At 31.4% G+C, this 19,071-nt stretch overlaps 1 protein-coding gene across 1 annotated transcript in view; it reads right to left on the bottom strand.

The window, feature by feature from the left end:
- Positions 1-602: 602 nt before the first annotated feature.
- Positions 603-19,071, bottom strand: part of LOC132746301 (uncharacterized) — a 31,042-nt gene continuing 12,573 nt past the window's right edge. Inside the window, exons 9-24 of the mRNA XM_060735408.1 lie at positions 18,729-18,833; positions 17,648-17,764; positions 17,340-17,519; positions 14,473-14,669; positions 14,023-14,168; positions 13,491-13,562; positions 13,052-13,209; positions 12,264-12,407; positions 10,826-10,942; positions 10,132-10,647; positions 8,528-9,575; positions 7,869-8,398; positions 6,792-6,919; positions 6,463-6,511; positions 4,345-4,586; positions 603-3,880 (exon numbers count right to left, since the gene is read on the bottom strand). Coding sequence (XP_060591391.1) covers positions 3,749-3,880; positions 4,345-4,586; positions 6,463-6,511; positions 6,792-6,919; positions 7,869-8,398; positions 8,528-9,575; positions 10,132-10,647; positions 10,826-10,942; positions 12,264-12,407; positions 13,052-13,209; positions 13,491-13,562; positions 14,023-14,168; positions 14,473-14,669; positions 17,340-17,519; positions 17,648-17,764; positions 18,729-18,833 — 3,881 coding nt within the window. The 3' untranslated portion in view covers positions 603-3,748. The remainder of the gene's footprint in view (positions 3,881-4,344; positions 4,587-6,462; positions 6,512-6,791; positions 6,920-7,868; positions 8,399-8,527; positions 9,576-10,131; positions 10,648-10,825; positions 10,943-12,263; positions 12,408-13,051; positions 13,210-13,490; positions 13,563-14,022; positions 14,169-14,472; positions 14,670-17,339; positions 17,520-17,647; positions 17,765-18,728; positions 18,834-19,071) is intronic.

The following is a 19,071-nucleotide window of genomic DNA, read 5'->3' as shown; positions in this document are numbered from 1 at the left end:
TTGATACTTTTCCTTGTCCGGAACATAACTTGAAAAGTGCTGTTTGGAATTTAAAACAACTTCATACAACGGTTAAGCACAATAAGAGGAAGTGCAGTGAATAAGAACCATAACTCTGTCCAGAGTAATTATAGAGTTATTACCCTTTGTTACTTTTCTATTGCTTTTTCTTGTCAAGAGCATAACTTGAAAACTACTTGTTGGAATTCAATACAATTTCATACAATGGTCAAGTATATTGAGAGGAAGCGCAGTGCAAAGAAACCTTCACTCTTTCTAGACTCATTTAGAGTTTTTGCCCTTTGTTATTATTTATTGTCCAGTGCATAACTTGAAATTTGATGGTTGGAATTCAATGAAACTTCATACAATGGTCAAGGGCAGTGAGATAAAGTGCAGTGCACAAGAACCATAAAACTCTTTTTGGACAATTACAGTTATTGCCCTTTGTTACTTTTTGTCCAGTGCATAACTTGAAAACTACATGTATTGATAATATTTGTCAAACGTTTTGGGTCATGACAAATTTGAATGAACTTCTATTAAAACGTAAAGCGTGATCTTAGGCGTCATCTTTGTGTGCTAGGAGGCGTGAGGGATGTTGCACATTTTCATTATACCTTATGTACAGACTCAATCAAACCGAATCTGCAGTTTTCGTCTGGTTTTGTTGTTTTTAATGCTTCGGAGGGATCGCCACTTTTCTCTTATAAATGTATAGACTTGATACATGTGCAAAATATGTGCAGGTTTAAGATTGAACAAAAAATTGTATTGAATGCGGCTTTAACTTCAAGTTACACAAGCCATGCTTAATTTTTTCTTCAAGCTCAAACTGAAACCAAGGAAGTGCCTTATTAATACAAAAACCCTCATAAGTGAACTTAATGAATTGTTTTATTTTTAATGATTTGACATTATTTATGTATCAATAAAATCAGCGGTACTCGACGCTTAAGACTTTGACATTATTTATATGAAACTCCCATGGATTGATCGTTGTTAAAATGAGCGCCTATCTTGTCCATCTGTTGCTTCAAATATCAGAAGTAAGCACTAAAACTATGAATGTCTATTTCAAGTTTATTTTGAAGTTAAAGCAAAAAGACGAATGTACAAGTTGATTGTGATTTGTTCGGTTAAAATGCCAAATTTACTTTTTCTCTGTTCAGTTATGTTTGAGAGTAGGTTCTACATAAAGCATTAAAATTGATGATATAACCCTAACAAATAGTTAAAATAAAATGAAATAAAAAGAAACTTAAACAACAAAATCTTTACATAAAAAAAGCAATTTTACAATAAACAATTTTACATAAGAATCTATATGGACACAACAAGAAATATAACCACAACAATAAAAAATTGTATCTAATAAAAATTTAATAAAATCTAATAAAGTTTCTTTTTATCATAATTGAATACATGTATAATTGAATATAAGAAAACGAGACTGCCATCATTGCAGTAAATTGCTGAGATAAATTCCACTGCATTTGAGTAAAATAAATACGAGTTTGCTAGACAATATCTAGACAAAACTAAATGTCTCGTGCTTTGCAAGAATAAGTTAAAAGATTTTCACTTAATACACGCATGTAAGATAAAGTGCCCAAAGGGCGAGACAAATTTTTACCTTATGAACTGAACAAAAATGGTGTACTACACAATGCTACACAAAAAATACTACTATAATGCATTCTATTTAAAAAAATAAGTTTGTGTAAAAAAACTAGTGATCCCCGAGGCGTAGCCAGGTTGGTCCCAAGTGTCAGGAATTAAGGCACACAAATTACGATTTGAATAAACTTGTAAAGGGTTAACTGCGCAACGATACATTTGATAGGCTGTTCCCAACCCACTCCGTTTCAGTGACAACATTTGTTTGCTATGCTGTTACGATATTCAATAAATTAAGCGATAACATTTAAACATAACATTATTGTCTCAGCTTCAAATTAACTTGCATTCATATCCTGTCATGATTGATTGTTTATATGTTATATATATGCCATTTATCTTCAAAATCAAATATTGTCTGCAATAAGTCCGCCATTTTGTTATCTATAATTATATCGTGACGTCAATATTAACCAAGTTTTTACGGGGAGCCCTACTTTCATTTTGACGTTATGTTCACAAAGGAATCATATAAATAGACTGAATTTTAATTAAAAGGGTAATAACGGAAAAGATAATTGAAAAAATAACGAAAAGTGATAAATGAAAAGATAGCAGATAAAAATTGAAGAAAGCTTAAAAAACATTGATAGAAAATGAGAGATAATGAGTTAAAGGTATGATAAGAAATATGTATACTTTTGTACATGTATTTGCTAATTATTAGAGTAAAACGAACTGCAATTAACCGGTTTCATTTTGCAAAACACTTTGGCAGAGCTTCATTCAAGGAATATAGGTGAGTTTAATATTTTCATGCAATGTGGTTAAAGAGGAAGTTTCATTTTAAACAATTGTAAATGGTGGTTTGGCAAAGGGCAAAAGAAAGCTAACCATGTTGCTGTGTTGGGTTTTTAAAGTCAGAATGACATAACGACTTGAGTTCAGCTTGAGTGCCGGATGAGACTCAGGTAAAATATTTATATCAGTAATCAAAGTATATTTGTCAAATCGCAAATAAGTAAGCACATTATAATAAAAACTAATTCACAAAACATATTAAGGTTATTATAGGGGCATGTAATATTTTCATAATGACAAAAATGAAAGCTGTATAAAAGAGCTTGTTTAAATATAGCATGATCTTAGAACATATATATAAAAAAACAGAAACATTTTAAGCGAACACAATTTATTTCTCGAGATTACTTTTGAATTTTGTGCCCAAAATTTGTAAAATTTGCGTCGCTATTTTAAATCTTAGGACATATTCAATACTTAAAATATTTATAATGTCAACAAATATCATATATTTATCTAACTTATAAAACCAATATCAAAATCAGATAAAAGTCCTTGATGTATATTATTATAAAAAACGGAAACTGTAAAAATTAAAACAAACGAACTAATAATAAAAACAAATATTAAATAAGTTACGTGACTATAATTTATACAGCGATTAAATATTTTATATCAACAACATACAAGAAACATCAAATAAACACATACAAAATATACAAAAAGTATAATGTAAATTTACATTACAAATAATCCAAAATCAAATTACCGTTAATACTAAAATTATGTAGGCGAATAGAAATTTTAGATATATGACATTATTTCAAGCACGCATGATCTATCAGTATAAAATGAACAAAATAATGACTATCTTGACTTTAATCAGAGGTAAACGTCAGTGACACCATAATCTAGTTATGATTACGTTGTTAACAACAGCAAACACGATACAGTAGTAATGAATACTCACACTAACATGGAAATGTTTACAATAATTAAAAATAAATATACAAACAACAATACTAACTACGTTTATAACAACAAGACAGTTTAAACAGCAACTCGTATACTAACAATAATCTTTATATTCTTTTTTCTACATTTGTCTGCACTATACAACATGTCATGATAGCTCGCACACGTAATGTTAGTATCATTTAATTTGTTGGGAAAGATACTTATATTTCATTTCCTTACTCATCAATACTCATCAATATAACGTATATTTCTATACTTTATTCAACAAACCTTTTCGTATTATTCAAATATATCTTCCTTAGAAACAATGTACACACAATTTTGTATTTTTTAACTTTTTCGGAAGCGTTTATTCTTTCGATTTGCACCTTGCGATCATCTTTCGAAGAAGACATCCATATTTATACATAGTATCCGCTTTCTTTTTATCGTCGTCCACAATGGTCATTTTTGTATCCAGAACAATAATTGGTCTTTTTGCCTGTGGCGAAAAAGCAGAAGATTTAATGATCTTAATTTGTATAAATGAAACAAGAGATCATAATGAAAGTTTTAGTAGTCTTAAAAAAGCCATAATCTAAATGTACCACATCGAGAAAATCAGTATACTGTTTGTTTAATGTCGGATACACACTAATGGCTAAATTAAATCTAGGAAAATTACAATAAATAACTTTTAAGAGCATCCCTTTTACTTTAGAAAGCTAAAGAAATATTATCAAGTCATTGCGTGTGTCGTTAAACAAAAACCTGCTCAACGTAACCTTTTGTAATAAGAAATACTAAAATTTAGAACCCAAATGTTATCGCCTTACTAGGCTCTATAAAACATGTTCTTAATGAAATAATAAGAAGACAACGAAAGTAGAACCAAATAAGCATCAATTTGAAATGTGTATAAAATAAAGTATTATCAGATAGATTTGCATAAATTTTGAGCCATACCTTTGTGTTTCTGTATCGGATGAAAATGTTGGTTTCTGAAAGATTCTCAACGGTAATAGATGAATTATGAAGAAGATCTAGATAATTGGCAAGTTGATAAGATATTGCAGTTACACTTGCTACAGACATGTTTTCATCAAGCACATCCTTGATCATTCTTGTCTTCCCACCTGGCACAAGTTCTCGTTTAGTTCTAACCGATCGACTAAAATCTGTGTACTGCAAGATAGCCGAACCTCTTTCTAAAAAGAGATTTTTTATAACTCATTTTTTTATCTTTTAAATAGGTTTTAACATTCCTCGTTATCTAATCAAAATTGTGCAGACTTTTAGAAAAAGTAGGTGCTTATTCACTTGATAGTTTTAAAGTTCTGAAGGAGCGTGTAACAGAATGAAACTGAATGCAATCTTGCATTTCTAAATTCATAAAAAATGAATTTAATTTGCTGCAAACGTATCTAACTATAACGCGACAGTCCGAAAAATTCCAAAAATATAAACAATAAAGTGATAAACGGTCATTTTTAAGTAGCATTTTAAATGACAATCATTTGTGTCCGGTTGTCGACGCAAACATTTGCTAGAAAAAAAATTAAACAAGCTTAAAAAGCTGTATACATATACATAAGCAAACTGCGGAAAAATATTTGTATAATGGTACAATCGGTTCTGGTTGGATGACTTATCACGCAAATCATTGTTTCAAGTACAGCTGTATGAAAATATAAGTATGTGCAAAAGGTGAATAATGTGCAGAGTGACTTTTTTTTCTCTGATTTTACATACTGCAGCTTATTCTTACAGACATAAATTGGTACGTTTGCATAAAATATGTACAAATGACTTTGGCAATAAGGTGATGTCACGTATGTTAACGCGCTTCAAGTACCACATAGTACTGATGTTAAATGTTTTATTAAAATTCTTCAATATAAGTTATATTTGATTAAAATGTCAGTCGTGTATCTGGTGACGGTTTCATTTTTTATAAAAAGTTTAGGTATCTGGTGATGGATTCATATTTTATTAAAAGATTAGGTAATAAAGCAAATGAATGAATGACATGAATGAACTTAAATCTTTTGAGTTCTAAGTTTGTCTATTTCACAGTAATGTGTTAAGTTTCCCTGCATAGTAAGGCAATTATGTTTATACAACCTTGTCATATTATTACGATGTGGGATTTTAAAGTAAATCCTATAAGGAATGAAGAAGTTGGAGTAAAAAATACCAATTTCTTGAAAAAATCTAAGTTCAAGGGGGACATAATTCTGGAAAAAGTCTTGCTAGAGTATTTAACCTTCTCAAAAATGTTGAGTGATAATAAGAAACATATATATGAAGTTTGAAGTAGATACATTAGGAAATAAAGAGGTTATTTAAAAAAGACAACATTTTTTTTCATAAAAATTCTAAGTTCAAGGGAGGTAATACTGATAATTTTTGTGCTAGAGTTGTAAACCTTGTCACATATGATGTGGTTCATGACCAGAAACATTTATTTAAAGTTTGAAGTAAACACCTTAAGAAATAAAGAACTTATAGTGAAAAAGCTGAAAAAATTAAATCAGAAATCTTGAAATCCAGGCTATTTGTTGCCATAGCAACCAGAATTTTCAACATAGGAAGAAAAGAAAAAGATGTGCATAATCTGCAGACTGCCATCTACCCATATTTTATGTTTCATAAAAATATTTTCAGTACTTTTTGAGTTATCACTGGATCCAGTTTATGTGTTAAATTTGCCATATTTTCAGACTATTTGTTGCCATAGCAACCAGAATTTTCAACATAGGAAGAAAAGAAAAAGACGTGCATAATCTCCATACTGCCATCTATCCATATATCAAGTTTCATAAAAATATTTTCAGTACTTTTTGCGTTATCGCGGGATCCAGTTTTGTGGACGGACGGACTGACTGACAGACAGACAGACAGGCAGACGGACAGACAGACAGACAGACAGACAGACGGACGGAGGGTAAACCTAAAGTCCCCTCCGGTTAAACCGGTAGGGCACTAAAAAATAGAATCGAAATAATGTCTTCATAATTTTTTAAGCATGAGTAATTATCACTGTATTAAAGAATAAATATTTTTCAAGTTACACAAGCCTACCTCTCTCAATTTCAGTTCTGCTCTGCTCCTCTACACTTGGATTAAAAGTCTGAAATACATCAGTAGATATTTCAATGTTCAATACATACAAACTTGTAATTTTTGACAAAAAAATAATATGTCATACCTACATATTATTCTTTCAGTCGAATCAATTTCCATATTAGCTTAAGATTCTTTAATGGCAATGTGTTAGAATTCTGAACGTTTTTGACCTGTCAAATAAGTCATCGCTTTTAAAGTTTTCCAGCAGTTAAGTTTTAACAAAATGTGTTATAACAATCATTGTGATTAACACTACAAATAATAAAATTTTATAAAATTGGTACCTTTTTCCCAATTATAGCCGAAAGTGTGTATAGAAATGGATTTAACGCCGAGTTCAAAGGAAGTATGAACACTGCTGTCCATGCATAAACATCACCAGAGATTACGTGTCCATTCAATGACATAATCCCTGGAATATAGAGATAATCCGTCGTATTTCGTTGTTTTTTTATGAAAAGAAAAACATTTTACCAATTCTATCAAATATAGAATATTAATATTTCGATTTTGATTCGTTACCGAAAACGAGATGTTTTTTTTTAAATAATGTATATATTTGAAAAATTCCCCTACCTGGAACAGTTTCGAAAAAAAAAACATTACATTTAAATTGACAACTATAATAAAAGGTTAATATAAAAGTTTTTGTAATAAATGATATTAATTCGTTTTTTTGTGAATTATATCAAGTGATATCACACTTTATTCAATCAATGCAAATTCATCTAAGAAATTAACGAATTATACCAATTGCATTCTCAAAATAAGATGTTTCGTTCAATTTGATCGGGTATACAGTTATATCGTCAATTTGAAAATAAATAACATATATGAAGTATTCTATCTTATTTGCGTTTATACTCTTGGTAAACACTTAAATTGCCATTGTGTGCAATTTACAAAGCAATTTATCAAACATTATGAAAACACATAAATGTTCTCCAGATTACTGATTTATTAAGGTCGATATCATACATTTCATTTTCTAAACAGTAAATAGAAGTCAATTGGCATGTATATATTCTTCTTTAAATAGGGTACGCGATAAAACTGATTTTTTTTTGTTTCAGCAAATATCAAAAACGATTTTTCTGAAAATTGTTTACAATTGACAGATCCCTGCTCTGACCATTTATTTTAATACCAAAAGAGTTAACCAAAAACATAGACCTTGGCTCTATTGTTCACATATATGTTGTGATAAATTTCTTTCTGATAATAAGAGTAATATAGGTCCGGGATCTATGCATTTCCCAACAAAACGTTGATAGTTTCATAATTGTGAGTATAAGCAATTGTTAACTCTATCTTATTGTTCGGCATAAACCAACGAGATCGGTATATACTTATTATATTACCCATAAGTCCTATTGGAAACCAGCAAAGGAAATCGGTTGTTGCAACAAGGATAAGATTTTTGGCTACTTGCAGATCCCTTTTTCTTGATTTCTGTGTTTTCTTGCCACCCATGCTAGATTTTCGAAGTTCCAAGAAGATTGACAACTGACCAAATGCAACAAGGATAAAGGTTCCGAAATTTAACCCGACAAATATTGACACGGAATACATCCAGCCCGGAGGTTTATCACGTGACAAAGGTAGTGCAATGCATACTCCAGATCTGGAGTAGAACTTGTTCTTGAAATAGCTTGTGTGAAAAATAGGAACAGCCGCCAAAGTAGTTGCAATTACCCAGCAAATGCAACAGCAAATATTCGCGCTCTTTGGTGTAAACCTTACGTGTCCAAAAGGATATTTGATTACAAGAAGTCTATCAATTGTTATTAGGCACAAGAAAAAGACGCTTGCTTCAGAAGAAACTGTTGACAAAAATCCGGTCAGGGTACACCATATGCTGTTTCTCCATTGGTCATCCATGTAAATATACCTGTTAAAAAGATATTTCAAATGAAAAATATATTTGACAGGGGAATATAAAACAATATATATACAAATAATACATTTCTTTTTCTATATATATAGATAGACAAACATACAAAGAAAAGATATCAGTTACCTGCTTCGATAAACGGAATCAACACATGCTATCACTATAAGATATATTCCCATTAAGAAATCAGCGGATGCCAAATTCGTCACAAATATTCCATAACCTATTTTTAGTCTTTGTCTGTCGTACACAATTCGATAAACAATTGATCCGAGATTTCCAAATAACGAAGCTAGCCCCACAAGCCATAAAACTGCCTGCAGAATTGGATGTCTCATTAGGTCATCGCAAGAAGAAAACTCATTTTTTGGAGGATAACAGTTTCTTTCTTTGACATAACATGGACGTATGCAGCAAAATTTATACGCAGGTGTACGTAATTCGTTTAGTGAAAAAACATCTTTAAAAATAAACTTATGAAATTTAATGATTTTGTTACCTTCAAAGTTAATCTTATTAACAGATGTATTGCTAAATGCATAATTTTCAATTTCACAAATGTCATTGTTTGATATATCAATATTTTGCAATTTCAAATTTGAAAATGTAAGTGTTGAAATTTTCTTCAATTTAGTTCCTGATATTCTTATTGCTTTAATACTTTGTAAACCTTGAAATGCGAAAGAAGATATCTCCATTAATTCGGAATTTCCATCGAGATCTATCTCGACGAGATGACGAAGATCTCCAAACACATTATTCGTCAGTTTTTTTATTATATTGTAGCTCAAGTTGAGTTTCAATAAATTATTTATGTCTGAAAATGCCATATTGCTTACAACTTCTATATTACAATATGAGACATCTAAATTCAACATGAAAGGAAAATGAAGATTTTCAGTTGATAAAACATCCTTGATTCTAATGTTATGACTAAGGTCTGCACTTCGGGTTCTTCTCGACAGAGCACGTATCTCTGAAATAGTTAAATTAGCCTCTCGACATTCCACAGCTCCGTCTCCACACTTGCATTTTTGATGACATTCAAAATCGCACATGTGTTCATCGTCGCGATTGATACATTGAGCTATTCCGTCACATACTTGGTTCAGCGGTATACATTGCTTACTGGAGTAACATCTAAATCCACCAGCACATGGCACATATGACGCTTCTGGACAAAAGAATCAAATATCATCTATTAAGATTCATTTGTTCAAAACAATAACTATGTTACTCATGCATATTGCTACAAGAGATATCCGATTTTTTAATGGGCATGAAGTTATATTGGATCGTAATTGATACTTGGTATTTATATCTGTATCTTTATAATTTCCTTTCAGAGATTGTTAGGGAACGTGTTACTCTGTTTCCTTGTATGGTTCATTAATTTTTAATTATTGTGAATTTAATGTTTAATCTATCTCAAATATAATTCGTCAATCTCTTTTTTCACTCTTATATCACTATCATAGTGATGATCGTCTTTTTTCTTCTTTGAGTTTATGTTTGAAAGGAATTTCATTAAAAAACGAACTACCGAGCTATAACAGTAAGCAAATGAAGATCGCAAGCACGTGATAACTTGTTACAGGATCTCAATGTATATTTACCGGACATATTTAGTGTATATAAAGAAACAAGTAAGTATAACTGTAAAACTACTTTCTTTTATTCTTTAACAGTGGAATAATGGAAAATGCCCACATTTTATTCAATCTACCAACCTTTGCATATTTCTGGGAAAAGCCTATATCCTACAGCGTGTAATGAATTCCATCTGTAGATGCGTACATCATTCACAAAATCATATGTTCTTTTATTGTCGACTGAATAACTGAAGTTTTTAATGACACGATACATTTTGAATGCTTTACTAGATATATTTAAAAACATGATCTTAGCGACAGTAGATGACTCTATGCTATCTTCTATGAATATGATAGCTTTCGTTTCTCTATTTGAAAATTGTAAAGACGGAAGTAAGTTACGAGCCATAGTTTTATAAGTACAGTCGGAATCAATTGCGTCGTAGTCAATCATATACTTTTCACGTATTTCTAAAAGTCGATGTTCAAGAGGAAAATTGTGAATTCTGGACTCGCCTTTAAAATACAGTAACCTAACTTCACTGTTTCCAAACGCAAATTGCTTTGCTAATAGTTCAGCGGCTGTTTGACTATGTGTCGGTCTCTTTGTATCCTCTATCATTATAATGATGTCTCTAGCTTGACTGTCACAGGCTGTAAATGATATTACAATAGGCATTTAAGACATTGTCTAAGCTATATTATATTTGTGGTTTAAAAAGTCTGTCATAAATAAACAAAATAATCCTGATGGCTGCTTATTTTTATTATGTTATCTATATAAATAACTTTATAAGGGATATTTACATGTATAAGCGTTAGCAATACTTACTACAATTATGTTCATCTTGCCCACCAGGGCACTGGAACCTCCCATCACAAACAAACCTTAAGGAAATACAGTAACTGTTTGGACATTTTACTGTATTTCGGGGACAGTCAAAGTCGTCTGAAATCACATGGTACTTAATATTAACAACAATTACACAAAACTGGAAATGTAACTGTATATGCCAATTGCATTTGCAGTTGTAGCCAAATCTGTAATATAGGTTACCAGTATAATCATTTTTAAAATTGTTTTTTTGTTGCAAATAATATAATAAGTTACTTTCAGATATCAGATTTCAAAAAGAGTGTATTTATTTGAGGACATTAGGTCTTCGTATGCTTTACATGGCATATCGATATAGAACGAAAGTTTTGTACTGCGTGTATTTTCATGTAACAGATAGTATATTAAGGAATTAATCAAATATTTATCAAAATTATTAATCGTGTTAGTTCCTGTCATCCTTTACTTTCTTCAGGCTAATAATGGATTTGTAGTTCGACATTTTTTACAGTTCCTGGGTTCCGTTTCCAGATTCAAGTCAGATTGCCTCTATTGGTCTTTTAAAAGATGAAATTGATGATCATAAAGTGTTTAACATTCTACAGTTCTATAAAAGGAATAAGTTGTTATTTGCTATTTTGTACCTTATGTACACCAATAATTTTTATTATACAATTAATTATGTTTGTACTTCTAAAGATGAGAATAATATTTACAAGATAGTTCTGCAGACCAATCCCCTATTGCAGTCAGATCTACGGAAGATTAAAATGTATGCTGTAGTCTGTTTCTAACAGGAGTTCAACAGATGCATTAAAACTATACCTTTGTCGTTTACTTATCCAATTTCTACAGATGTCAAAGGCTTAAGGAATTCTTCTTCTAGTCTCTATATTCTCTTCACTCAGTTTTTCTCTGCAGTACTAAGATACCTACTGTCATTACAGTTTTAAACATAATTATGAAATATAAGCTCGATGTCTTGGCTATGTTCTATACCTTATGTGGGTCCTGGGGACTTTCAAACACAAAAAGTGCTTTTCTTAATGTATACAGACTCCGAACACGTTGCCAGTAATCTGTAGAAACAATGATGTAAAGTATGGTCTGAAAAAGGTTGTTACGCCAGCTTATGTCATGTATTTTAAGTCATTTTAAGCGTGCCGGGCGTCGTGCATTTTCCTCGTCGTTCTGTTTTTTTTATTGTAATGATACAACCCCTCCCCCGGCCACGACAGGACATTAGCACCTGGTGCAAGGGATTCGACTCTCGGTTGTTTTTCACCATCCCGAATTATGTAAATCTTCTCCTGCTGTCCCTCTCTCTACACAAAGTGTACTTACTGAACGAATGAAAAAAGAGAATGTTTACCGTATTCCTTAATAAACTACAAATATACTAATGAAAAAGACGTCTAAGTAAGTCTTTACTTACCGCAATTTTGCAGATGCATCCCCGACCTACATCCTATTATATAACCTGTTGCATCTTCATTATATACACACATTTGAGATTTTCTTATCGTCGTGTTATCTCCGTAACAATCATATAAGTCTACATCAACTGGCACGGAGTAATCTGTTTTTCGGTGTTAAATTAATGTAATGTATTCTTTAATTTATGTTACGATAGAAGGATTGTAAATGACATATAAAGGTTGTCTTGTAAATTGATCTCAGCATTTTTATCAGAATTATTGTTCAGATGTAATAAGCATTTATGACTACTTTTCTGTTATAAAATTACTCCTCAAGGTTTGATATTTAACTGGACAGCGCATTGTTTTTACATTTGATGGTTAGAAAATGTTTATGGTGGCGAATTGTCTTTTGAATAAAACCTTTGATAATTCCTAACATTTGGCAAGATAGCCAAACCCTCTGTTGATACATTATATGAAGTCTGTATTACAGTAAGTTATATAATATTGGATTGCTTGTTTGTTCGTTTCATTTTACGCCTTTTCCCAACAGTATTTCAGTAATAAAGGCGGGTAGTTTCCTAACCATCGTTCCTGGAGAGTTACACCAGTACTAGACTACCTTCCTCCGCGCTAAACTACCAAAGCATCTCCCGGGGATCGAACCCACGCCAGAGAGGTACCTGGATTAGAAGTCATCGACTCTAACCCCTCGACCACGGAGGCGGTCCTATATAATATTGGATATATTTATATAAATCCCCCCCTCAAAAAATAAATCTAAGAAACAAAAAACACATACTATAAGTGCACAGAATCTTCCTTAATCTGATGTCAATCGGAACTGTTCCCTCCGTCACGCTTAGATTAACATCTAATTTATTTTTGTTAAATGTGTAGTAAGTAAGGCCGTAACGAACCGTTTCATTTCCATCGCAAGATGCAAATTGTTTGTGCTCCCTGCCGTAGTATAAGCTTTTATTTTTACAATAAATACGTTTATGAATTCATGACGTTTATATATTTCTCAAAATAATGTTTTTCGTTTAAACTTAAAATAAATTGAAAATAACAATCCGAACATGCTGAGTCTGTTCAAAAAAGATATATATGCTCCTATTTTTTAAAGTTCATATTAAATATTAAAATCAAAGATCTTAAATAACAAAATGACATAATGGCACATATATACCGTTAATGTAACCCTTAACCAGAGATATTTAGCATCGTATTTCAATTACCTGTGGTTATCTGATAATTCATAATTATTGTCATGTTGACCTGTAGAATCATCTCGTTTTCTCCGACCATACCTGAAGATAATATCATGTAACAAACGTTTGTTCAAAGAACGATTACAAACATTACAATCACCTGCAAAACACACGCGCACGCAGCCACACGCACTCACACATACTTGAAGAGGGACATAAAATAGTTCTATTTTATATCAAACTTATTTGATAGCTATATAGGCTGTTTTTAATCAGAGAATGTGTAAAAAAACCTCATAATACCACAAAAATGTAATAAAACTGTTTTCTGGTGATATAAACGTAAATTTTAGAATAGAGTATGTAAGGTATTGTGTTCTATTGAAAAGCTTGCAAATGTCACGTTCGCTTATCTTTTTTGCAGATATACAATTTTTCCTTTACATCATTCACCAATGCGAACAGATTTACTTCCATGGTGAGATTGTTTTCGCCTATGCTCTAAATCGAAGACTTGAAGGTGTTATATTTGATAAAAAATAATAAGTACAATAATTACCAGAAAAACCGAGGTTTGTACTCAAAGGTAACCTTGGCTAACTTTAAAGTCTTGATTGAGCATTGACAAGTGATATTTATAGATTGTTGATAGTTCAAGTCGTAAATTGATGCAGCGTTTTCTGGTAGGTAACATGTACTTTTGACCTATATAATGACCAAAATAGAACATTTTGTCATTTAATCTTAGTAAAAAATCAATTAAAATATTCTTAATTTATTTTTAAATGATTGTAATTTTATACTTGTTGATAATGATCCTTTAAACTAGGTAAGTACTAGTAAAATTTTCATTATGTTTGGAGACATATATACATATATACATAAATCATAGTAAAACAGTTTTAATTTTCAAATCAATGTTTATGGTTAACTTGCTAAACCAACGACAAGGTACAATGCTTATCATAAGAAGCTAGAAAATCAAATCACGAGCAAATCTTTAACTCACATCAATCGTGCAAATACTGTTGTTCCTGAAAACCAAATCGTGGAATAAACCCCGCCCAGTCAAAATCATCTTCATCTTCCTGGGAGATAGTGTGTATATAGCATTGCTTGTATCCAAATCTAAATTACTGATTTCCATTGTAATTGTTTTAGATCTTTCTCCTGTCAATTTATAGTCACAGTACACATCTATACCGTCTGAAAAAAGTTTTTCTTTTAAAATGTATGTTACATTACAAATAATTAGCATTTATTTTACTCGAAGTGTCTCTATGTGTGCATAACGTCAGATACACCAAGCCAGTTCCTCATGATATCTAGATACGGTTTAACTCATTGAGCCATATCTTATTATTCTTTATTTTAATTGCAAGAATAAGCGGTGATTTAAAACAAATGCACTGAATATATAACCGCCGCCACGGCTGGTCCAAAGCTCGAATGAGGGCTAGCATCTCTAACTTGCAAAGTTAACACTTTCTACGGAAACAACTACAAGGAACAATACTTATAGTAGCTAGTAGCTTATAGCTAGTAGGGGTAAAGAGGCAGACCAGATTTCTTGAATTTACGAGCCGATAGAAGATCTCCTGACACCCAAACTAATTATACGAGTTGGATGCTGGTCTTTTCGTAGGACAGAGTCTGAAATTGTTATGTAATTTTGTTGTGATAAATGCTTCTGAGTGATCACACTTTATCCAGATTTTTAGGTTAAATGAAAGGCCTTATACTGAGAAAATGACATGGAGATAAAAATCTCTACAAGAAGAGCAAATTCTACGGGCAACTTGCTGAGAAGGCACAGGAGGTTGATAAACCAAACAAAAACATAAATACCGTCTATCAGATAGCAAAAATATCAAAGACTGTGCGGGGCGATCATGGACCAAACCGAGATCTTGGTGTAAAGTCAGAAAACGGTTCGCCAACAACAGAAGTGACTGCAAAACTGGAGTGACGTAAAGAGCATTTTGAAAGAAATAAAACACTTGTTCGATCAAAATTGCTGATGAATATCAAAAAATTATCTAATTAGATTTTAACAACTGTTTATGCATTTGTGTGCTTTAAAGTGCTTTGTTTTACACATCAATGAAAGTAGTATATGTCAATGTATGTTTATTTTAAGGTAATGTAAGTAAATACAATAACACAATATCACAACATACACAATATTGATTTTGTGACCCCCCCCCCTCCAAGAAAAAACAAAACAACAACAACAAAAAAAAAAAAACAAAAAAACATAAAATATATTTCCATCCAAAATTGTTTTTTAAAAAATGAAAGGAATGATTTTATTCTTTATTCATAACGAAATGAACAATATGAATTAGCTCATCAAAGATAAGATTTATTTCTTGAAGGGCCTTCTCATGTAAAAATCAACAAAAGATTCAATCTATAAGTCAGATTTGTAAGTAAACACATTAAATAAGTATTTTATTTTCTTATCCTTTCTTAATATATGTTCTTAACTTGAAAAGTCAATATAAGAGGGAAAATGTTAATTGCTGTATTTTTAAATGCTTAACAAACATGACTATAAAACAGTCGTACTTTACTTATTTTATGTGAAGCAGAGATGCAAATAAAAAAAGAGAAAACGAACATAATATCAAGATAAAACTGACATCGTAAAGGCAGGTTTAATGTATTTTAGACTTCAAGTTTTCTGTAATAACAACTGATTTTCTTTTGCAATCAATTCAATGGTAAATTAATTGTTATTGATACATCATAAGAAGACGAACGATATACAGACACGCATCTTAAAATAGAGGACAATGATATCTTTAGTCGGATAGCTTTTTGTAATACATTGAGGACAACTCAAGAAAAAAAACAACATATTATTGAGTTTCCAGTTTCCTTTATAACACCCACAAGGGTGTTGCCACATATCTATCATGAACACTAGCAGAGTGTAGCTGTACCAATCAAAATCCACGATATGTGGCAACGTCACTTATCTAGACTGAAACTGCCAGAGACGTTGGGTCAACAATTTTTCTAATTTATGCCTTCTAGTATGGGGTATCAAGCATCTCATCGAAATTAAGGGTAGATACCTTCAGAGAAAAGGAGAAGTGTTAAAAGTAAAATAAATGCAAACTAAAATTTAACATTTCTGTGTTTACTTAGTGTTTTCCTATTCCGTAACCATGACACTTGTTAGAATTATTTTTCGGGGAATAATTTTCCATACACTGTCTCATCATATAGGGACACATTGAGACATAGACACAGGTTTTGAGACGGATTTAAATTCCCGAGATTTGGATTAGCTGCTCACTTTTTCCAAGAATTGTAACCTTGTGCTATTTCATGTATGCTTTGTTTGATGTAATGCTGTAACATGTTATACCTTTTGTTGGGAATGTGTTTTTATATTCCATTTTTCGTTGTCGCCAACGTTCAGTATTTTATGTCGCTCCTCACACTCAGTATAAATTTCTGTCCCGACCACCTTCAATTCAATGGCCTTTAACCGAGTCCTTATTTCTTTATTATCTATCTGTCCTTGTAATGACACCTTTGTTGTTCTCATTTGACTTCCTATGATATTTTTTGAATCAATATAAGCGAATAATCTAATCTTACCCATCCTCTTGTACACATCCCTAATTTCTTTTCCAAACCATGATGAATGATTTACCGATGATTCGCTCAAGGTCAGCATATTTGGTAACTATCAGTTGGTAGGATACGTTAATAATAAAAAATATTTAATTCTACTCCCGACAATAGATACAATTCGCTTTTATCTTTGTACGGGACGGTAAGCAACAATGTTTGACGAATAACTATAAAATAATACCTAATAGTTTACAAAATCAAAGAAATATCAATAATTTTACTTACCTATGAGATATTGACCTGACTCATGATATCCTTTCTCCCACAAATCCCCGCACGTTAAAACTTTGTAGTTCGAGCAATCACTTTCATCACTGCCATCTTGACAGTCACGCACTTTGTCACAAACCAGTTTATTACTTATACATCTATCAACATCGCAATGGAAGGAATCTCGACAAGAGGCTTAAAAAAATAAACCAGCTTTTTTATAGATGAATTGAATAATCCAGCTGTATTTTGATGAGTGCGGGAGCAAAATTCATGCCTTCATGGCCAGTTTGTGAAACTTTAAAAATCGCATGATAACTTACCACATTTTATTTCGTCGCTACCATCTATACAGTGCGGGACTGCATCACAACTCTTGCTGTGAGGAATACACTGCTTATTATTGCATACATATTCATCCAGTCCACAATTCCGAAGCTCTGCATATGTATAAAGTAAAAAAAAAACAAGTGATCTATGTAAAACAATTACGTCTATACTATTACTATGTGTTATGATCGGTAGGTTATAACATCGTTACTCTCTAAGGTACTTGCTGTGCATATACACAGTTACGATATAGCTATAGCTTGATAATTCAAATTTTCTTCGTTAGCATTTGAACTCTTTGTTAATAGTTCAAATAGGAAAATTTAAAAAAATCCTTTGTCAATGATTTTCAAAATGTTGACAATATAATTTCGGTGGGATTTTCAAAATTAATGCCTATTTATTTCTTTCCTCGTTTTAATTGTCAAGTTGGGCTAAATCAATTGTAAATGTCATAAGATTAACTGTTATTATGGTAATTGACAACTAGTTGATATTGCTAAAATGTTTAGAAATTATTTACAAATTTTCTGATTGCAGACATACAAAAACAAGAGAAAATACATGTAAATTACAGTACATACAATTAGCCACATGCATAGAAGAGAGCAAGTTCTAACATACATATAGTTCATATATAATAAACAATACATATTAAATAAGAGCAATTAAAACACATGTGTAATTCTTTTACATCTCATACTAACGTGAGTAATCTATTTGTCCAGAGTACGGTTACATGTAAATGCAAACCTGATACATGAGGTTTACGCTTTCCTTTTTAAAATATGTCGAATTCTTATTTAACAGCAAACCATTACTTGTTTAATTCCAAAGATCAACGTTTCAATCTTCAATATTGAACTGAATGTAAGTCAAATAAAATTTCACCTTAGAAATGTAATATTTTACATAAACTCGTTAACTTTTCTGTCGCGTTCGAAATTTAAATTTAATTTATTTTCAAAATAAAGAAACTGCATTCGACATTTTCTTTTTAATCTACACATAAATTCATCATACAAAACATGTGATGCAATAAGTATAGAATATAATAAGGTTTTCTAACTGTACCACAAAACTCATCCTCTGCATTAGTGCAATCTGGTTTAAAATCACAGACTTGACCTAGCTTTATACAGCTTCCATCAGCACAAGCAAATTCGTTATTGTTGCATCCTAGTATATAAAAATCATTGGGTATTAATGTTTTAGTGTTGATGAAACAACAATAAATTCACAAATCATAGAATGTCTTGCGTTCGTTACATTTTTATAATAGTATTCTTGGTATACAGGCGAACGACATAATCAATGAAATATGTCGTGTTAATGGAAACAATGAACTTTTGTTCATCTGTCACACGGCTGTGTAAGAAATTTAAATGTGTCGTGGATTCAGTCAAAGATGCACCTC

This window comes from Ruditapes philippinarum, unplaced genomic scaffold (genome assembly GCF_026571515.1).
Source record: "Ruditapes philippinarum isolate M1 unplaced genomic scaffold, ASM2657151v2 ctg10217_1_1_1_1, whole genome shotgun sequence".
NCBI classification, from domain to species: domain Eukaryota; kingdom Metazoa; phylum Mollusca; class Bivalvia; order Venerida; family Veneridae; genus Ruditapes; species Ruditapes philippinarum.
The sequence above is the reverse complement of the archived record's forward strand: the minus strand, read 5'-3'. Positions and strand labels throughout refer to the sequence as shown.